Source organism: Lipotes vexillifer, unplaced genomic scaffold (assembly GCF_000442215.2).
Source record: "Lipotes vexillifer unplaced genomic scaffold, Lipotes_vexillifer_v1.1 scaffold6, whole genome shotgun sequence".
NCBI classification, from domain to species: domain Eukaryota; kingdom Metazoa; phylum Chordata; class Mammalia; order Artiodactyla; family Lipotidae; genus Lipotes; species Lipotes vexillifer.
The window spans coordinates 1,165,354-1,187,349 of record NW_006799037.1 but is presented as its reverse complement, the minus strand read 5'-3'; the positions used below and the strand labels follow the sequence as shown (position 1 = coordinate 1,187,349).

General features: G+C 46.6%; 2 protein-coding genes across 7 annotated transcripts in view; one reads left to right on the top strand and one right to left on the bottom strand.

The window, feature by feature from the left end:
- Positions 1-21,996, top strand: part of IRAG1 (inositol 1,4,5-triphosphate receptor associated 1) — a 118,512-nt gene that overhangs the window by 56,940 nt on the left and 39,576 nt on the right. Inside the window, exons 3-10 of one of the 5 annotated variants that reach the window (XM_007471397.1) lie at positions 1,489-1,589; positions 3,099-3,169; positions 4,866-5,039; positions 6,104-6,181; positions 6,928-6,980; positions 7,188-7,232; positions 8,500-9,117; positions 11,282-11,360. In XM_007471397.1, the coding sequence (XP_007471459.1) occupies positions 1,489-1,589; positions 3,099-3,169; positions 4,866-5,039; positions 6,104-6,181; positions 6,928-6,980; positions 7,188-7,232; positions 8,500-9,117; positions 11,282-11,360 (1,219 nt within the window). Of the gene's footprint in view, positions 1-1,488; positions 1,590-3,098; positions 3,170-4,865; positions 5,040-6,103; positions 6,187-6,927; positions 6,981-7,184; positions 7,233-8,499; positions 9,118-11,281; positions 11,361-21,996 lie in introns of all 5 variants that reach the window. The other 4 variants (XM_007471396.1, XM_007471400.1, XM_007471399.1 and 1 more) reach the window with 4 other exon arrangements.
- On the bottom strand, positions 13,365-14,084 carry LOC103088976 (ras-related protein Rap-1b-like). 2 transcript variants are annotated; one of them, XM_007471394.1, is made up of 3 exons: positions 13,958-14,084; positions 13,631-13,901; positions 13,365-13,464 (listed from the first exon to the last, which is right to left on the bottom strand). In XM_007471394.1, the coding sequence occupies exons 1-3, from the start codon at positions 14,082-14,084 to the stop codon at positions 13,365-13,367; spliced, it is 498 nt and encodes a 165-aa protein (XP_007471456.1). The 2 variants fall into 2 exon arrangements, with proteins under 2 accessions (XP_007471456.1, XP_007471457.1); XM_007471395.1 differs by having other exon boundaries at positions 13,631-13,903; positions 14,029-14,084.

Genomic DNA, 21,996 nt, shown 5'->3' with positions numbered 1-21,996 from the left:
CTCCTGCTGAAAGATCCTGGAACACAGGGGTCCAGCGTTCCCTGGCTAGACTCAGAGACTCTTCTCCAGCTCACCCGGCCTCATGTTTGAGGCCAAGGGAGGGAAGAGATGCAAATGAAAATGGGAAGAGCTGGTTTCACTAGAAGTTGTGGGATTTGAGAAGTCCAGATAGTACTGTACAGCACCCACTTGACAACAGAGAATGATGTGAAAAGGAGAGAGAGCTTCCTCCTCACCTTGCAAGGAACCAACACCTGCATACCAAGGGCTCAAGAACACAGCTCAGCCTGGCTCTGCGAGGGCAGCCCCCAGGCCATGGCTTCAGTGGGGCCAGTAGAGGTAAGAGCACTTAATGCCCAGGGACTCCAGAAGGACACGACCTCCAGAGACAGTGGCCATGGGCACCTGCTGCTCTGAAGATTCAGGAGGCCACACCAATAGTGCAGGTGGTGTGACATGCTCGGGAGCCCAGGGAGACAGGACTTTGGCAGGGAGAGTAGGGCATTCACAGAGGGCCCGGGCTGTACCCACCAGTAAGGGGGCAGGGCAGAGGAGAAGGCAAATGATGAAGGGTCATATGACAGGACCTCTGGAGACTCTCCCAGACATAGCTGGGAACAGTTCTGAGATGGAAATACCGCAATAGCACGTGGCAGAAGAACCAGAGAGATACTGTGTGTTACTGTTAACTGGTCCTATTTTTACCCCCAGTACACTTAGGTGTAGGAAAACACAGGTTGATAGGCATCTTCATGGATCTTATTGTATATCCTATACAGTATTGCTTTTATTTCATTCATTCATTTACTCACTCAACAAGTATTTTTTTCTACTCCAGATAGGGTTTTACAACTCACACAGCCATTAGCAGCATAACAGTATATACCAATTTCACTACAACTTCTCCAGCCTAGGATGTAATAACTCTTTCATTTTGATGGTTAGTAGTTTTGTTCTATTTTGTTTAGTGGTTGAAAACTATCTCAAAAATCTAAGGATTGGCTCCTAACTTTTGTTCTTATTTCAGAAATGTGTATTTATGTAGATAAACATTTTTACAAAGTTACAAAAGTTAAAGCGTGTTCCATTATCCATGGAACAAATCACCTTTATTGAAAGGTCACAATTAGCCAAATGTAGGGCGTCACTGAGTATTGGGAATGTGTGGTGTCACCACCTTTTCTGCTGGCCTCCATCCTTCCCCAACCAGGCTGGTTGCAGCCTGAGGACCCTGCACCATTCTTTTTCTACATCGTTAGTGAGAATTAACCAGGGATGGCTTAGAAGTTCCCTAATCTTAGTGCATGAAAATAGACCAAGTTAAGCTCGGTAAATGAAGGAGAAACTGCCTTTTTTTCCCCCCCTGCATAATCCAAATAAACAGCGTTTGACCCTTGTCAAGAAGTCTCTGAGTGTCATGATACTTGAATAAGGGCTCCAGCTCCTGGGAGCTTAACTCCATCTGTGTTTTTTGTTCTAAACAACCAGGGCCCTCCTACCGCAGGAATATCTTGCAGTCCACCCACCATCATCCTGACTGGGGATGCCAGTTCACCAGAAGAAGAAACTGACAAAAACCTGGTCAACAGGTAACCTCCTATTTGCCTAATCTGTGCTGTAAAGAGCAGTATTTCCTAGCATGTGTGGATTAGACAGCTCTATTTTTTACAAATCTTTTCTTCGTTCTTGATCATTTTATCGATGAAATACAATCAAGCAGTTTTTCAAAATGGGAGAGAGAGCTTGGGATTTTTCCATTATCTTTCCCCACAAATTATTTCTTCTCTCCTAGATTTGGCTCTTTGCACTTTGTTAACCTTTAAGAAAAGCACAGCTCATAGCAGGGGAGTTTTCTACAATAACTGCTCAGATATTTTCAAACAGACCTAAAAGATGTGAATTTTTTACTAGAATCCTGCTTCTGGCCAAAGTGGGTCCTGTGTTGTGGAAGATGATCTCTTGGAAGGGACACTGGCTCACATGCACAGGGATGTCCCTGCCTCGGTTTTACACAGCACTAGCCCATGCATTGGTCTAGCTGGAATGAGATTTTCTAAGTTTAATTTCCAAAAAGTTACAAAGATAATTCTAATACAGATATATAGTGAGCATGTGTCAAAGATTTACTTAACTCATCAACGAGGGGACCGTCAGGATAACAAAGCCAGTTCAAAGGAGGATACGAGAAATGGATATACATAGTATAATCAGTGAGAGGAAAAGAAAGCTGGAATAAGATTGCTAAGTTAGAGACTTCCCTGGTGGTGCAGTGGTTAAGAATCCGCCTGCCAATGCAGGGGACATGGGTTCCATCCCTGGTCCGGGAAGATCCCACATGCCGTGGAGCAAGTAAGCCCGTGTGCCACAACTACTGAGCCTGCGCTCTAGAGCCCACGAGCCCCAACTACTGAGCCCTCGTGCCACAACTACTGAAGCCTGTGCACCTAAAGCCCGTGCTCTGCAACAAGAGAAGCCACCACAATGAGAAGCCCGCACAAGGCAACAGAGTAGCCCCCGCTCGCTGTAACTAGAGAAAGCCTGCGTGCAGCAACAAAGACCCAACGCAGCCCCCCAAAATAAATAAATAAATACATCTTTAAAAAGAGAAAAAAAAAAGATTGCTAAGTTAGATACAAGATAGGTTAATGTTTCACAGGGCAATGAAACCTTATTTTTATCTTTTCTCCCCAACAGAAATCATCTGCATCTCTACCAGGCAATTATTCACAGTTTATGAGTTTTCTGCAAGTTAGATATTCACTCAGAGTCTGAGCCCTAATAAATACTGAATCGTCAAAGTTACAAAGGGCAGTGGTTTGAAAACTTTAGAGAGCATCAGGATCACCTGGGGTTGGGGTTGGGGCTTGTTCAGTCACAGATGGTTGGGCCCCATCCCCAGAGTTTCTGATCCTGTCGGTGGGTGAAGCCTGAGAACTTGCATTTCTAACAAATTCCCATCTTTTTTCTCCCTTGAAAAAATAACAAGCTTGTAAGATGATGCTCTAGGATGACTTTGAAAGAATATGCAAGCATCTGGTCACCTATTTACCAGCTGTGGACAAATTTTCCTAACAAGATGACTCTGTTTGGTCTTTCAGAGCTCACAGTCCCCACAGGAGGCTTTCTCACCGACACCTGAAGGTTTCCACTGCTCCCCTGACTTCTGTGGGTAAGGGCTAGGCCGATTTGTCTTATTTCTGCCACCGGAGATAGGGGTCCAACTGAAGGTGTGTTTGAGTAGGAAGGCTGAGGTCTGGCAGCTTGGCCGGGCTTGGCCCCTTCCCCTCTTCTGCTTCTCAGATTAGTAGTCCCAGAGGGGAGAGTATCTGAGTTGTGCCTTAGAGAGTCGGACAGATAGACAAGAGGCAGGAAATGTCATTTGGGTGGAGGAAGCAATTGTGTTGCTGGGCAGGAGCCATAACAGAGCAATTGCGTGCTTGGCTGTGTGTCAGGACTCTTTCAAATGACAGAGACTCAATTTAAACTAGCTTATGCCAAAACACATAAAAATAAATAAAAGCCAGGGTCTGTGCTTTCAGGGAGCGCTGAGCCCAGATGCTCATGTTGGGTCGTTAGCAATCATCCCATCCCATCTCCCAAGTTTCCTCTCTTGTGTGTTGGCTTCCTTCTGGGCAAATGGCTACCAGCAACTTACATCCCTTCAGTGAAAAGAGAGCTCCTCTTCCCCATAAACCCACCACCATTCTCAGAGTTGCCTCTCACTGGCCTCCATGGCCATCCCTGAACCAGTCACCCAGGGGGATTGAACTCATTGGCTGGCTGAGAATGGTACATGGTCCCATTACTGGCACTTCGGCTGAGATGGGCAGTACTGTTTAGCTCCTTCCTAACATGACTGAGACTCAGACGAGTTTCACCCAGTGCAAACTGGGGAGCTATGACCAGAAGGAGGAGGAACGGAGGCTGGAGAGGCACAACGGGAGCCATTCACTACCAAGGGGCTGCAGGAGAGGAGTATGTGGAATCAGGGAAAGTGGCTGGGCGCAGATTGGCATCTGGACGTCACACTGGGGACTAGGAGGAATCCTGATGAGCTGAGGCAGGAGAATTGCATGGTCAGATACGGCCCTTAGGAAGGTCACTGTGATAGGCAGTGGAGGATGGGACGGAGCAGATAGCCTGGAGGTGGAGGACCTATGAGGTGGCTGATATAATTGTGCAGGTAAGTTACAGCTGATGAGCAAAAGTGGCGATGAGGCCCAGGTTCCAGAGATACTTACTTGATGCTGAGTTGGTTGGACCTGGGGGCAGCTGAGGAAGAAGGAAGAGTGTGGAGTGACTCCTACGTTTCCAAGCAGCTGGGTGAGAGGTGGTGTCACTCACCCAGGGAATGTGTCCTGGAGAAGGGGCAGTTATGGAGAAGGTTGGGGGTAAACAATGTGAGTAGAGGGAGAAAGGAGGGAAGGTGGCCATGGGATTGTGTCTCTGGCCCAGGATCTTTGGAGTGCTTCCTTTATCTACATATGTTAAGCTCACTATCTTGTTAAAGAAACAGAGACCGAAGGAAGAACACTAGGGGAGCAGGTAGAACAGGAGGGGCTCCTGGTGGCCTTCCCTCACGGCAGAGTGGAGGACAGTACTGGGAACCTAGGTGGCTTCATGGCCATTTGTGACAGAGGACCTGCCACATCCACCGGCTACAAGCTGGAGGGGTCAGGCCTGCTGGGGGAGCCCTGGCTGTCCCCATGCAGCCCTCTCCAGGACGCGGCATCGGGCCGAGGTTTGGCTGGCCGAGTCCCCTCTGGGCAGTGTCCCTGGGCTGAGGGGTAGGGGCTGGGGCCAGGGCTGAGGTTGGGGACCAAGGATTCTGTGGCTCTCACGCCGTGCTCACCCCTCCTCTGCAGACCCTGCGGGGCACATCATTGACCTGGTAAACGGCCAGCTGCCGGACATCAGCATCTCAGAGGAGGACAAGAAGAAAAACCTGGCGCTGCTGGAGGAAGCCAAGTCGGTGAGTGAGCGGTTCCTGACCCGCCGCGGGAGGAAGTCCAGGAGCAGCCCCGGCGACTGCCCGTCAGGTAGGACGACAGGAGGCCGCCCTGAGCCCCTCCGACGGGGGCGGGCGTTGGGGAGGGCCCAGCCCCAGCTGCAGCAGGAGCCCTGCTTCCCAGGGGTGGCCCTCGACACGCCTGCCCCCAGGCCTCTTGGGCCCAGGAGGACTGAGCCTCGTGGACAGGATCCTGTGTGGAGAGGGCATCTCACCCCGTATCAGAAGCTCTGAAATACTGACCCAACTCTAGCCCAGAGAACTCTGCTTTCCATTTTTTGGGGTCTATGTGTGACCATTGTGTCTTCCTGCTTTGCCAAGAAGCGCTAGCCCATATGACACCCGTGAACTTGACCTGGGCTCCCCAGTCCCTGAACCCTGCCTGGAGAGAAACCCTCTGTGTGATGCCCAAGTGCACAGACTCCCGGGCCACCCTGCAGGGCTGGAGTCTGTGTGGTCTCCCACCATCCCCAGGAGGCCCTGCTCTGTGAGCACCTCCTCTGCAAAGGTCAGGAGAGGCCGGCCCTGGACTTCCTCTCCCTGACCTCCAGCTGTGGCCCGGGAAGGATCCTAGGGAAGGGAAGTGTGGTCTTTGGTGTCTCTCTGGAATTTCTGGATTAGAAGAAAGGTTTTTTGAAATTCTCCTGCTATCCCTTTGGCTAAAGTCACTCTTTTTCTTGAGCAAAAATTTGGGGCAGTTAAACAAGTCTGAGTGTACTTAGGAGGGAAGGGGCACATTTGAAATCAGAGCCATTCTGGCAAGTCTAGGAGGTATAGCCTTTGGAGCTGTACCTGCCAAGCAACGCCAGGTCCTCTGTTTCTAGAAGGTGCTTTGGGGTGAGGCCAGGCAGACTTGAGGAGTGTGACCCCAATCACCCTCCCTCTCCCCCAAATGACCCCAGCGCCCCCCCGTTGGGCTGGCAGCAGGGAGGCATTGGGCTGTGGTAGGAGCCTATCATGGAGTCCAGAATCAGCCCCTGAACATGATGAGGCAGACCCAGTCCCCAGAGGCGAGAAATACCTGAAAGGATGTCTTTGTTAGGCTGAAGTCCTGAACCTTCACGAATGCTGGCCAATTTGTGTCTGTCTCCACAGTTGTTTCCCCAAACCTCAGCCCCGGAGCTTCTCCTGGGTCCTCTCAGAGCAACTCCCTCACCGTTCCCAAGCGGCCTGGTGAGGTCCACCTCCCCCCCGAGCCCCACAACATTGCCCACTCTGGCTCCCCGCCTTGGGTGGCGGCTCAGTCCCTCCCCTGGGCCCCAGAACTCCTGTCCTGCAGCCTCCCCAGTCAGGACCCCTGTTTGGTCCCCTCCCCAGGGGCCTGGCTGGGCTGCCTCAGAAGAGGAAGATGTGCTTTCCTTGGGGTTTCAAGCTAGCGTGGGGAGGTAGGCCTAGCGCAGGATGAGGATGGAGGGAAGGGGGCTATGGCTGGGGCCCTCTGCCCAGAGAGGACCTGGAGAGAAGTCACCTCAGAGCTTATTTGCAAAGGCCTCTATTTGGGCCACTCTCTGTGTTTTGACCGCTTCCCTTTCATTAGGCTGCATTCAGGGCCACACCCTCAGCTCAGCCAGGGTAGGGGTGGGGTGCCAGGGAGAGCAGCCTACCCTTGTCAGAGCTGCGGGGCAAGCTCAGGCTCGGGCCAGGCAGCCTGGGTTCGGATCCCAGCGCTGATACTCCGGCTGTGTGGCCTTGATTTCCCCCTGCCCTGGCCTCCTCATGTGGTTTCTGTGAGGATTAGATGGGGGCTCCCCACAGAGCCTGGCATTGTGAGAGGTACTCAACAAGCACGGGCATTACTGCCTCCTGGGCCCGAGGGACCCAAGGGAGGACACTCTGGGGAGGTAGATGCGTTTTTGCTAAAGGGACAGCTGAGGGTCTGGGGTGCTGGACATCACTCGCCAGTGTCTGGACCATTTTAGGTTTGGATGCGTGCAGTGGCCCAGGGTCCCCTCTGCCCGGAGCACCACCACAGGTAACGGGGCACCGTTTGGGGTTTCTATGTCAACTAGTCTCTCCTCTAACCCCTTAACACCTGAAAGGCCCTCCATGACCCGCTGGAGGCGAGGGTGCTGGGTGGGGGAGACATCGACACCACTGTAGAGGTCTCCTTGAGGGCGTTTCAAGAGGAGATTCGGTCTCTTCACGTTGCTGACTCACTCGTGTTTACTTTCTCCAGCAGAAGGGGGATGAGGCCGAAGTCTCTTCAGCTCCCCTTGGCGAGCCTGTGAGTTTGAGGTCTGCCCAGTTTGGATGATTTGAGTGTGGGAGACACGGTGTCCCAGAAGCCTAGGCTGGCCCTGGGCAGCCTGCCAGTGGGTGTGCGTGAGTGGAAGGTCAAGGCTGAGGAAGCTAGAAGGTTCCTCTGCCCTACGGTGACTGGAAGTCTGAGGTGGAGGGGGTGAGGCTGTGGGATTCAGTGGGGATGACCTCCATGGTGGTCCTGCCCAGAGTCCTACATTCCCAGTCAGGCTGCTGCCAGAGGCCGGGGGGACCACTGGGCCCAGCAACAGCCAAGCAAGACTGCTGCCCCCGTCAGCTCTAGTGAAAATTGCAGGAAAGCTCCAGACCCTGGCTGGGACTCTTCCTGGGGGCAGCCTAGAAAACCTCATCTTTGCTGACGAGCAAACGAAGAGCCCCACACCTGCTTAGAACCACCTGCTCAAGGTGGTGTCAAGGGCAGCATAGAATATAATCTCATCTAGAACTGGGTCTGGGATAGAGTCCTCTGGTAGAGTTTCAGCACACACACAAGACAGCCACACAAATACCCAGACAGACCCACGAACCTGCACCTCACAAAGCAGGTTTCCCTTGGGAAATGAAAGAAGAGTACAGAATCTTGGAACTTCTGAAGAGCAAGCTATCAGCTTTGCAAGAACCCCCTTATTCAGTGATCTGTAACCTCTTTTGGATCATAGGACGCTCTGAGACATTGTTGAAAGCTATGGACTCTCTTCCCAGAAAAATACATACAACACACAAACACACATATACATTTGTATATAATTTCAGGGAGTTCACAAACCTGATGGGAAATCTGAATCCCTAAGAGTTAAGGGCCTTGCCAGGCAGAGCTAGGACTAGAATCTGGGGCAACAGAGTCAAAGCCAAAACGTGTGGCTGCACTCCATTCCACTGTCCTCTGCAGCACCTAGCCCTTGGGAAGTTCTTGGCAGGTTTTGAATGGCAGGTCCCCTTATCCTGTCTGTTTTACAAACCTCAGGCTTGTTTGTAGGTCCCCTTTACCGGCTCAGATGTGACTGAGAAGTCCTCCCTTTCTACCTAGCCCATACCTCTCCAACACCTCCCCACCCCTACACACACACGCACACACACACACACACACACACACACACACACACATACACATGTGCGCACGTGCGGGTCCCTTAGCAGGGTCCATGGGGATAGAGACCCCACAGCAGAGGTGAATCCACCCTTCTCCCCTCCAACCTGCCCCCGGGGTCCCAGCTCTACCTTGTCTCTTTCAGAATGTCCTCAAAGGGCTAGCTGACCGCAAGCAGAATGACCAGAGGAAAGTGTCTCAGGGCAGGCTGACTCCTCGCTCTCCCACAGTTGAGAAGTCCAAAGAAATTGCAATAGAACAAAAGGAAAACTTTGATCCCCTCCATCGCCCAGAGGCCATACCCAAGGGCCCAGCTTCCGGCACAGGCAGTGGTGGGAAAATGGCCCTGAACAGCCCCCAGCCTGGCCCTGTTGAGAGCGAGCTAGGGAAGCCGCTTCTGAAGACAGCCAAGGAGGGCAACCCTCTGCCCAGAAGCCCAACCCAGGGCTCTGGAGGGGCGGCTCCCCAGTCCCCCCAGGGGAAAAGTACAGTCGGAGAGCCCACAGGGTCCAAGGTTGGCTCCAAAGCTGAGCTGTGGCCCCCTGTGTCCCGGCCGCCCCTGCTGCGGGGTGTCTCCTGGGACAGCAGTCCCGAAGAACCCGGCCCCCGGCTTCAGAAAGTGCTTGCCAAGGTGCCGCTGGCAGAGGAAGAGAAGCGTCTTTCAGGCAAAGCTGGCAGCAAGCTGGCCAAGGCTCCTGGACTTAAAGACTTTCAGATACAAGTGCAGCCAGTGCGGATGCAGAAACTGACCAAACTCCGTGAGGTGGGTTCCTGGGGTCCTGCTGGGCAGGGTGTGCATCCAGGTCCCCAACCTGGGCTGAGGGCCTCTGGGCTGGGCTGACCTGGGCCTGGGGTGGGGCAGCTGTGGCCCCGATGTGGGCCTTGTGGAACCCTGAACCTCCCCACCCCGAAAACCAGCCCACTGGGCAGCATGTCCTTCATAAATATCACCTTTTGTGCCTCTACCCTGCTCACTTGGGTGAGGTCAGCTGGTGTAGAGCTGCCACATTTCAAGGGGAAGGTGGGTATATGGAAGGACACATGGGCCCTGAGTCCTGGGCTGTGTTTTCCTCTCTAACTGGAACTGGTGGCTCATGAACAAGAAGCCTTTGATGGAGCACCTTGTCATGCCTAGGATGGGGCAAGGATGGAATGGCTTTTCCCTCTGTCTTGCCCCCCAAGCTTTCCTTCCTGATACCTGTTAACAAAGGGCCTCAAATCCATCCAAACATGGCCGTGAGGGGCTGCCCCCGCTGTGGTGAATTTCTTCTAACACCCCTGATGTCCCTAACTGTCATTGGCCGTCAAACCAGGCACAGCTGTCTCTCATGGGGCTACTGCCCTATTCATGGAATGACTGGGGGTCATCCAGAGATGCAGGGGGAGAGAGCCCAGGGTGTGAGGAAGAGAAGAGTTTAACAGGACAAAGAAATCCTGACCCAAGCCCCACTTCCCCAGAGGGCCAACCCAGGCCACAGGCCAAGGCAGCCGGGACTCCATGGGGTGGGGCCTGGCGCCCACACAGCTGGAGCTGGATGAGGCCCTCCTGACTCCCCTACAGAGGGGCCGTGGGACAGGGAAGGAAAAGAGGCACTTGACAGCGGTCATGAGCAAGTGCGGGGTTGGGGGTCTGCACTAGCAGGAACGCGTTCCAACCGTGGCCACTGTCCTGCACAGAAGCCTTCTGCGTTGGAGGCTCCGGGGGAGCTGGGGCCTGGCTGCTGAGGTTAAAAACATTATACACGGAAAAGCCCACCCAGCCAGGAAGACCTCACTAACTAGCGGGTCAGCACAGGCCTGCAAGGGCCACCCCTGGTGGGCCGCAGCCCCAGACCCCTGGGGAAGGTGACACCAAGGAGGCCAGACAGGCATTTGCCTTCACGTGCCTCTGGGCAGCAGAGGCCAGGCCCAGGCGACAGGCCACCCCCAGCCCCCTGCTAGTTCCCCTCTGCAGCAAAGAAAACCACAGAGAACCTGGAGGCCCCATCCCACTAACCACTGCCCTGCGTCTGACCGCACCTCCAGCCCAAGCCAGGGTGCTGAGAGCCCCTTGGTTGTGGGCCTCTGGTTAAGGAAACAGACTTCCATCTGGGCCAGAGCTCCCTCTGCTGGCCCCTTCCTCTCCTTCACCCAGGAGGAAAACCGTCCAAGTAGCCTTTGCTACCGGGACACTGAAAATCCCCTTAGAAGCACAGGTCACAGGTCCAAGGAGCTCTGTGTGGCATTTCCATTTGGGTGCGCCGGTCTTGGACTTGGAACAGGTGTGAGCCTACCTGTGCCACATACCTGCCGTCAGCATCCCCATCTCTCCTCGGCTCTGCTGGCCGAAGCCCCAGGCAGCAGTGGCTATTGGCCTGCTGCCTTGGGACGGCAATCTGCAGGCCTCATTCGTCTGGAGAGTTTAACAACTCAAGAGGTGCCATCACAGGCCACTGAGGAACTGGGGGCAGGGGAGGTCACAAGTCCTGAAAGTGGGCACTCACTGCCCAGAATAACAAGGCAGGAAGCTCCAGGCAGCTCAGAGCACAGCCATGAGATCACAAACATTGTTTCCATCTTTGGCGGCTCCATACACACCCAGGGGACCCTCCTATCCCCAGAGCCCTGGGCTCTGCTTCTGTTTGTCCTCCAGCCTTCAGCCACCATGTGGCTGGCAGCTCCCTTGCCCTGAGGCTCACAGGCTTATTTAAAAAGCCAGCCATGCGAAGGACCATTCCTGACCCAAGGAATGGGGCACTGATGGTGGGGTTTCCAGCACCTTTACAGGCTGGGAGAGGAGCGGTCTTCCTGGTGCCCCTCAGATGTCGTGACTGTCCCCACCCCGAGTGCTGCCCCGTGAGACTGAGGGGGTCACAGAGCCATAGAACCGAGGGAAGAGTCCAGCCTGAGGTCACCATCTGAAACGTTGTCTTTCTTTTCCTAAAAAGGAGCACATCCTGCTAAGAAATCAGAACTTAGTGGGGCTCAAGCTTCCAGACCTTAGTGAAGCGGCTGAGCAGGAAAAAGGTAGGTGGGATCGGGGAGATGCTCTCCTCAGGCTGGGGCTCGATTCATTTTCTCCAGATCAAAGAAGGTGAATGTGTAAACACTGCACATTCTGTCAGGGCCTTTGTCCATCCCAGTGGCGAGTGTGGGCCAGACTCAGAGCAGGCCCTCAGTAAATATTTGCAAATGGATGAATAAGTGAATCAGATGGCGTTTCCTGCCCACTCAGAAAACCTCTAAACTTGTCTTCTTCCAACCAGCCCCTCTTCTGGACCCCTCCAGCCCTCCCTGAGCCTTGTTAGCACCTAGTGGGTCTGGAAGGGTGACCCAGGCCTGAACTTCTCATGCTTCCTTTTCCTTTTCCTCTCACACCCAGGAAGCCACCCAGATAGAACAGTTCCTCTTTCTGAGACATCAGAGTCATCTCTTGCTTTTTAATCTGCTGTCACTACAAAGTCCAGACCCCAGCCCTTCCCTCCTGGTGGCTGCAAGGCCCCACCCACCCACTTGCCAGACTCGCCTTCAGAAAGTAAAACTTGGGGTCTCTTGCCTCACCTCCACCCCAGCTCCCATCTCCTGACTCCCTTCTCCCGATGGCTCACGCTACTCGCGGTCATTCTCAGCATAGAAACCTTCTGCTTAAGGATTGTTCTGTGGCTGTGTCCAGGGTGCCACCAACCGTGTTGGAAGCCCCTAGTCTGAAATATAGTAACTAACACCTACCTATTCAACATTGACAAGAAGATTCCCAGAAGTAAAACATCCAACAATTATTTTTTTTTTGGCAATCCAAATTTATTGAACTACGGATGCTGTTATGCAAAATTGCACCACTTTAATTAAGGCTTTTAGTTTACGTTTGGCCACCTCAAAAGGAGTTGTAACATTAGGTTGGTCAATTTAAATACTGTGGCTCCCTGTTGGATAGACACACCATGTTTACACCCAAATGTTAATGCATACAAAGCAACAAGGCATTGTTAAATAAAACAGCAATAGTTACTGCAACTTAGGCCTTGTGACCAATTATACATGATTAAAATTACTTCCCACATTCACATCCACAGTACTCATCCACCATTTAACATCTCAACCAAAACATCACACATGTGAAACAATCACTAACAGGCAAAAATACTAAACCTGTATATTTGGTATTGCAAATACACTTATGCATGAGCAAGCAGGGGATTCACAGTGAGAATCTACAGCTGCAGAAGCCTGAAAATGATTTACAAAAGTTGTTAAATCATTAAAAGATTGTTTGAAAATATACACTTCTTGTTGTAGACCCCCACTGTACACACAACTATAAACATTGTTCCCTATGTAAACAAAAAAGGAAACATATAATAAAAGATTTGAAAAGTCTGGACATTTCCTTCCCAACAGATATTAAAGGCAACGTCTTTAAGACATTATCCTGAAAGGACTATCTTATTTTAAAGGCAAGATCACTGTCTCCACAGATTTTTAAAAATTAAAAAACTATATAGCTGTGTTAAAGCGCTCATTTGTACAATGATAATGACCTTGAATTTATTTTTTAAAAATTACAATAAGCTACAAGTATCAAAGAAGTGAAGTTATCTGGAGTAGTCTATATAGGAGCTCTTTGGACTTTCTTCTATTATGCTAAAATAATAGTGGTGCTTTTAGGATTTACATTATTGTACTCTCCAATACAAAGTATGGGGCATGTTAAAGTATACAGTACACCATTTTCATACATGTACAACATTGGTGGATGAAAAATGTCTCTTAACAGTAATACTGGATTGTAGCCTCTGGTTTTACCAGCTGCATACTCTAGGACTATTATATAAGTAAAAATCTCTCTTGTGATACTGGAAAGTAATTAGAATGTGCAAACTGATGCAGTAGCTTTCATCCGCCCGTTAAAGGGTACCACCACAGAAAGTCCGTTTAAGATGTTGGTAGGTTTAACAAAGTTGGAATGCTGGCACTGTTGAATTGGGCAACAGTTCTTCAGACCTGGCTCAGAGCTACAATGCATTTAGTATATTAAAGCAGCTGACATGACGACTTTTTGCGGGCCTTCCCAGGCACTGGAGTTTTCCTGTTAATTTGCCACACTAGGTCATAAAAGATCTCATTAACATTTTTTTTAAACATCTTTATTGGGGTATAATTGCTTTACAATGGTGTGTTAGTTTCTGCTTTATAACAAAGTGAATCAGCTATACATATACATATGTTCCCATATCTCTTCCCTCTTGCGTCTCCCTCCCTCCCACCCTCCCTATCCCACCCCTCATTAACATTTATTTATTTTTGATTTTACAGAGGATTCTAAGAATGCACAGTTGTTCCATTGTCTTGCTAAATTTTGACCTTGTTCCTTTCCTACGACTCTTTCATCTTCCAAGTCACACTTATTACCAACCAGAATCATTGGAGCATCATCAGCGTCTTTAACTCGAAGAATCTGTTCTCTCAGATCTTGTAAATCATTAAATACGGACTGTGCTGTGATGGAATAAGCTAACGCAAAGCCTTGTCCGTTTTTCACGTACAAATCCCTCACTGCTGTAAATTGTTTCGTTCCTGCAGTAGCCAAGGTTTCAAGCATACACTGTTGTGCATTACTTCAGCTTGCTTTCTAGAAGAATCTTCTATCGTAGGATCATATTTTTCAACAAAAATTCCTTGAACAAATTGTACAGTCAGAGCAGATTTTCCAGCTCCTCCTGAGCCAAGAGCGACTAGCTTATACTCACACATGGTGCAAACTTGTAAAATCTGGTACCTCTCGCGCTGTCACTGGGTCCCCGCAGCCAGCGTCGGCTCGCGTTCCCTTCCGGGTCGCTGCTACCGGCGCTGCCGCTCTGGCTGGCTTACACGCCTGACTCTCCAACAACTTTTTAAAGTACTAATTTAAAAAAACTAGTCATCTTTAGATGAAATCTTTGGAAAAATATGATATACTTCTCTACTTTTAATTTCTAACTTGTTTATTAAAGCAGATTTAAAACCCTAGGAAAGATTTATCTTAAAATTTCACCCGCAACCCCATAAATTCTGAAAAAGCAACAGTTTTTATTCTTTCCAGTATTTACCCTTATTTATAATTTTTTCACAATTGATTTGGTGGTGTAGATGCAACTCCCTGTTTCTAACTTTTTTTTTTTTTTTAAGATTTAATTTTATTTATTTTTGGCTACGTTGGGTTTTCGTTTGCTGTGCGTGGGCTTTTTCTAGTTGTGGCGAGCAGGGGCTACTCTTGGTTGCGGTGCACGGGCTTCTCGCTGCGGTGGCTGCGGAGCACAGGCTCTGGGCGCGTGGGCTTCAGTAGTTGTGGCTCGCAGGCTCAGTAATTGCGGCACACAGGCTTATTTGCTCTGCGACGTGTGGGGTCTTCCCAGTCCAAGGATCGAACCTGTGTCCTTTCCATTGGCAGGCGGATTCTTATCAACTGTGCCACCAGGGAAGTCCCCTGTTTCTACTTTTAAAATACTTATTTCACGACTAATTCCATTATAGTTTGACTTGTCCTCATATTTATCATTTAATGGGTGCATAGTTTCCTTTTGTATTGATGTATCTATTGTTGGGTATTTCAGATGTTTACAGATCTTTTAACTATGATTAACAACACTACTATAAACAACTTTGTACTTGTAGGTTTTTTTTTCTTTCTTCCTTTAAGTTACTCTCTTGGGATAAATTCTCAGGCTTGAGAGTCACAGGGTCAAAGTGTAGGAATATTTGTAGGAATATTTGCATTTACCATATTGCCTCCAATGGGTGATGCTCCCTGTAGACTGAGTGAGGGGTCTTCTCACTAAACACTACCTGCACTAGACTTTGCTTTGCTTTGCTTTTGCTTCTTATTGGCCAGAATGTAATGAGAACAAGATGATCCAAAATAACAATTACTACTATTAGTAGTAGTAGTGCGAAATACCATTCCATTATTACTTCAATTAATTTGCTTAAACTTAAAATTTTAAAACATTTTTTTCTTAATGGGTGAATTAACTATTTATTTCTTTACTCATGTGTTCATTTGGGTCTTGGGTTTTTTGTTGGTCATACATGTAGACGTTATAGATAGTAACCGTTCTTTGGCTGTATTTTTTGTCAATACTTTTTCATTTTTCTTTTTTTTTTTGCCTTTGAACAAATTTTGTATTATTTTAGAGAGATCATAAAGTTTTTATACAGTAATTTTAGCCTATCTTTTCCTTTGAAAGTCTTCTATTATTTAAATCATTATAAAAATATTACTTCTCCTTAATTGGGATAACAAATCTATTTTCTGATAGTTTATCTACAGTTTGATTAATTTATATTTATTTTGCTAATACCTCTGAAATTTGTTTTAAGATATAGGTATTTGAAGACTTAAAATTCTGTTACCTCAATAATATTTTAATAATGTTTATATTCCTTATTACATTGTGGCTTAGATAATCACACACTGCATGTTTTTTTAATGTATAGCAAAGACTGGTTCTGGGCCCTTGATTCTGTTTTATTCTGATCAGTATTGTACCATTTTAATTACTGCTGCCTTATAATATGTTCTAGTGTACAGTGGGTTACTTCTCCCCCATTGCTCTTCTTTTTCAGAGTATTCATTATATTCTAGATACAAAGATTCAGTGCAAATTAATAGAGCAACTGGACAAGAATTCAGGAGATTGGAGTTCATGGCCAGACAGCACTTAACGGTGTCTGGTGTCTTTAAATGTGTTCCTCAGCCTCTGTGGGCCTCTGTTCCCTATTGGACTAGGACACTTCAGAAAGCTCTTAACTCTAACCTAAGATTTATGGATTCCGGGTGTTTTCCAGTTTTGCCTCTCACCTACCTATTCTCTAAGTGAAATTTATGTCAGCTTATACAACATTTTAATTGTGATTGCTTTAAGGCTACACACTGGATTCGGAACTGTCCTACTTTTGTTTTACAGTTCATAGATTTTTCAGTTATTTAGTTTGCAGACATTTAGTTCTCATTCAGGCTCGTGGTTTGTCCCTCTATTAATTTAAGTATTCCTTTCTTTTTCCTGTACTAGATTTAAGGATCTTTGTAAAGGTCTTCCATATCTCTTATTGAGACAAATTCTACATGATTTGTATTTTTGCTTATTTATGAAGAAGACTTTTTTCATTAGACCTTCCTAACTGATAATTAGTGTCATAGATGAATGCTGCTTGGTATTATACATGTTTCTTGTATAATAAATATTACTGTTAACAAATGGTAGAGTGATTACAATAGTAGTTAACTAGCATGATTATTATAACTACGGTGATTACTATGTACCAGGACCCATGCTAAGCATTTGACAATATTTCGCTTAATGCTTACAACAACCCTGAGGGGTGGGTCTTATTATACCCATTTTGCAGATGAGGAAATTGATTCAGGGAGATTAAGTTCACATGGTAATTAACTGCTAAAGCCAGGATTGGAAACCAGATGCGTCTAAATCCAAAGGCTCTTGACCACTTTGCAAAATACCTCATTTTTTCACATTCACAATCTGTTATTTTATTTTATCAAATTCACTATTTGTCTTAGTTGTGTGCTTGTGCATGTGTATGTGTCTTTCTCTTGTATATCTGTATATGTTTTATTATTTTGGCAACATCTAATATGACAATGGTGATAAGGAGAACTCTTGCCTTTTTTCTGTTTTTAATTGAATTATTTTGTGTTTTTCTTTCAAGGACCATGTTGTACCTAATTATTAAATAGATGCACTATTTTAATGTTTTATTATTATTTCATATTTATATTATCACTAAATAGAAGAACATATAATATGTAGAAAGATAAAACATATAAAATATAAAAATATATTATTTCATGTATTATTTTATATTTTTATTTTTCATTATTTTAAGGAAATATATTCTTCTCTTCCAAGTTTTAAGATTCATGTTGAATTTTGTCAATTTTTTTGCATATCTATTTAAAGAATCATATAAATTATATCATTTAATATATTAATTAATAATTTTCCATATATAGAAATAAACCCTTATGGTCCTGCAATAAAATGCATGTGGTCATGGTGTACTTTCTTTTATTATTTACTACCAAATTTTCTATGTGAGTAACTCTTTTAAAGTGTTCTGCAACCTTCCTGCTTTAATTAAGATAAAATCTAAGTTGCTTTGACATGAGGCCCCAAAGTTTGCTAACCTATAGGAGAGAGAAGATTGTTTCATGCTTAAGTAACAATTCTAAGGTGAGCTGTCGGGTTACAGGTGGCTCTGCTCCATGTGATCATTCGGAGACCCTGGTTTCTTCTCTGTTGTCATTTTGCCATCCCCTGAGGTATTACACTTGTCTACATGGTTGAAGCTGGATCATGGGTAAATCTGTGTTCCAGTTTGTAGGAAGGGGAAACAATGGAAGTTCAGAGCAGGCTTTCTTTTTTTTTTCTTTTTTTTTAAAGTAAACTGGGAGTTGCATATCTCTTTTTAGCTCCCAGTTCATTGGTGATGATGTGGCATGGCAATACCTAGCAGCAAGGGATACTGGGGAATGTTGTCACTAGCTGGGCTGCTGGCCATATGTCCATATTAAACTACTTTCACATGGAAGCAGAAGAGGGCAGATTTTGGTGGATGACCAGTTGTCTCTGTCACATTGTCTTTTTTACATAAAAATATTAGAAAGTTTCTCATTTAGTGCATATGGAGCTTTTAGTTTTTTAATAAAATTTAATACTGCTTTGTAGCATTCTGTGGTATGAGGAACTATATAAGTTGTTTGACCTTTCTCTTATTGATTACTATTTAGGTTGTTTGTATTCTTTCTCTACTATAAACGATGTTAAAATGAACATTCTCCATGATATATCTTTATAGAAATGCATGAGTTTTTCCATGGGATAGTATCTTAGAAGTAGAATTGCTCGATCAAAAGGTATTTATATTTAAATATATATGCATACTGCCAAGTTAACTTACAAAAAATTATAACAATGTAGACATCCACTACTACAGCAACACCTCACTATCTAATACCAACAGGGAACAAGATGGATCTTAGAAATTAAATTACCAGGTAAATGAGTTTGATTCCTATAAACACTAAATTGTAAAAAATTAACCATGGAAGGTGTTCAGTAAAGGTACCCTCCCTCCCACTTTTCTCTCATTTCTAGAATCTGAGTGGTTAAAAGCTCAAGCTTCCCCACTTACCAGCTGCATAGCCTCAGGCAAGTTTCTTATGCTCTAGATGCCTTGTTTGCTCATCTATAAAATGGGGGTAAGAATAGTACCTACTTCACTGAGCTGATGTAATGTTTTTATGTGATACTGGTCTTTATTCCAGCAGGAACCTGTCATACATTTTAATTCCTGTCATCAAGGTTGTAGAATTCTTTCTTGCCAGCTAAGTGGGACATTGTACTCTGTGCTCCACAGTATATAGGGCAGTCTGGAGATGTGGCGGGCAACCACATGTGCTTGATCAGCAGAGTTGTGACTTCCTTTTCCTACATTCTGAAAGCTCCATCAAAGAGCCTTATCCCCGCCTCTACCTGGGACCAAAGGCATTGTAAACCCGCCCTGGGAGCTGGAGAGTCTGGCCCCCTTAACAGGTTCTAAATACAACAGTGCATATGAGCTCATTGGGAAAAGCTCAAATCTCCTGATGATTGACTGTTCCTTTGGGAGATGGGGAAAATCTAGAACATTCTGGAGTCTTAAGAACTTTGGCTCTCCTTCGGCTTCTGAGGACTTGGAGACTCTCTTCCCTGTTGCATCTGGTCTTTCCAACAAGCCATCCTTCAAGGGTTCACAGGGACGCTTTGAAGGATGTTTGGGTCTTGATCATCTGCAGGTCATTTCAAGCCAAAGATATGAGGCTGACTGTGGACCAGTTCCTGGGCTGCATGTTGGGGGTGCAGAGGTGAAGGAGGCTCAGGCCCTGCCATCATTACCAGTCCCTTGGCTCCCTCAACAACCTCCTATCCCATCCCTCTGCTTGCCCTCCTGACCTCCTCACCCAGTTCAGTCCACCATCCACAGGCAGCGAGAGGAATCTCTGAAATGCAAATCTGGTTCAGCCTCTTCAGAGGCTTCATTCTGTTCTCAAAATGAGCACTAGCATCCTTAGTGGAGCTTCAGGGGCCCTGTGCGATTAACCCTGCTCACCTCCCCCGCATCTTCTGGGACCACTCTGCTCCTCCCTCTCAACGTCTTGGTTTTCCTTCAGCAACTCGTTCCTCCTCCTTCTTAGGCTTGGCACATGCTGTTCCCTCTGCCTGCAATGTTCTTCCTCTCTTCCTCTTTGCCTAACGAGCTCCCATTCAGTCTCTAGATATCTGCTCAAATGTCACCTTCCTAGGGAAGACTTTTCCAGCACGCTCCAGATGCTTCTCCCTTATAAAATCTATCACAGCATGCAAAGTAACATTTGGGTATTTCTCTAATTAATCTGTCCTGCCAGGTAACAAGCTCCCAGAGGACAGTAACACATCTGTTTTGCTCAGCATTATATGCCTAAGCTCCATGCTCATTGCCTGGAGCATAGTAAGCACTAAATAAATATTGAATAAATCAGTGAGCTCACCCTCACCTTGTAGGAGAGGAAACACAGGGTAGATAATGTCATTACAATACATTGTGTTAAGACTTTAAGACCATAAAGTACCTAGGAGCACAGAGAAAGAAGGAGCCAGCTCAGTAGGGGTGAATGAGTCAGGGCAGGATCCTTGGAGGAGCAGCTTTGAGCTTAGGAAGAGAAGGGCATCCCAGGCAGAGGGAATAGCGGGAGCAAAGGCACTCAGGCATCTTCTAGCACTTGGCATGTCCCAGGAACATAAGGAATCCCAGGTGAACCACGTGTGAGCCATGTGTCCCAAAGAGATGGGCAGCAAGGGTGGAGTGGAGGTGGGAATCAGAGAAGGTAAAGTCTTTGAGGTCTAATTAATGAGTTTGAACATCCTTTAGCACCCCTTGCAAAGCCAGAGAAGCCTGTAGGTAAGGAAGCATGAGGATCAAAGCTGAGTCTGAGAAGAATTCTTCTGGACAGTTTATGAAAGCTGAGGCTAGAGGTGGGGAGACTAGGTAAGAGGGTATGGAAGCAGCCTGGTGAGAGGTGATGGGACTGTAGACTGAGATGGACAGGAGGGAACGTGGGGAGGATAGGTTTGAGAGCCATTTGGAGGTCAGCTTGGCAGGACTTGATGAGGGGATGGGGTGGAGGGGGAGACCAGAAAGACCAACAGGTGTGCGTCTGCACAGCCAAGGGGGTGATGGTGCTATTAATCAGGGTGGGGAGCACAGAACAAGGAGCTCCCTTAAGGAGAAAGACAACGCGTTTGGGTTTGGACATCTGAATGCCTGTGGGAAGAAGCCTGGATGTTGCAGTCTGACAGAACTGGCTTTGCTTCCTGGCACTACCAGTATCTAGCTGGGATCCTGGGGAATCTACTTAATTTTGCTGAGCTTTGGTTTCCTAATTCGCAGCGTCCCCAGAAACTGAGCTTAGCAATATGTGCTCTGCAAGGCTATTCTAAGGAGTAAATGAGAAAGTGCATCTAATGCAAGCTTATGTTTGATCAGTGGAGGCTGGTGAAGTGGTTTTTGTTATCCTGATCCAGAGGGTAATGTCTAGGACGTGGTTGGACCTGGACGTTGGGAGAGGTGTGGGCTGAGGCAGTCCTTCCAGACACCCCAGTCTGGGCTCAGGGCCCTCAGGTCTCGGGCAAGGAGAAGGCCTCCCTGAGAAAATAGATCAGAAGAGAGTTGATCCCCAGGTCAAATATCTTTGACCTTTTGGGGGATCATCCTGGACCTCAGCACATCTTTAACCAGAAGCCCCCAAAGTTACTTTTCCAAGTCCTGGAGATTGCCAGAAACAAAAGCTTTCATTGGAATGAGGTGGTATAGGCAGATATTTTAAAAATAATTTTACTGTTTTTATTAAAAATAGCTCGTCGATTATCAAAAAATTCAACTAACAGTGAAAAATACAAAGAAGAAAGTAAAAATCACTTACATCAAACATCCCCTTTCCCACAAATACAGAAGGAGTGAGTGAGATTATAGATTGCTCCATATAATTTTTTTTAATAAAAAGTATGAAAATTTAATTGAACTTGAATTAAAGTGAAGTGAAACTGTAGGGCTTGCTGAATTTTGGTAATTGCTTCCTCCAAAAAAAAAAAAAGAGGTTAGTTTTAAAAAGTTTTAAAATAGATATTATGAAATGCATTAAGGGTTTGGAGTCATTGAGGTTCGTTTTTATATTACATATTTCAAGTTTGGATTATTGCAGGGAAAGATGAGAACGGCAGTATTTCTTCCCACTTTCATATTTCTTCCTAACCTTTCCATCTCCACCTATACAAATGATAAGTTATTCTTTTTATACTCTCAAGGTTGTAACATTTACATTCCATTCTGTAACCATAATTTCCATAGTTGTTTAGCTTTAGGCTTATATGTAAACGAATTTAATGTTCACCACCAGTCCCTTTACTGTGGCTCACAATTCCCAAGCTTATGATTTTGATTTATGTCTTGTTTAGCTGGATTTCATCATTCAATAGTTTTCCTAGAAGGGCTTAGAGGTGCATGTTCCTTGAATTCTAGCATGTTTGAAAATGTTGTTCTTATTCTTGAAGGACAGCTTAGATGGTTATAAATTCTGGATCACTCTTTC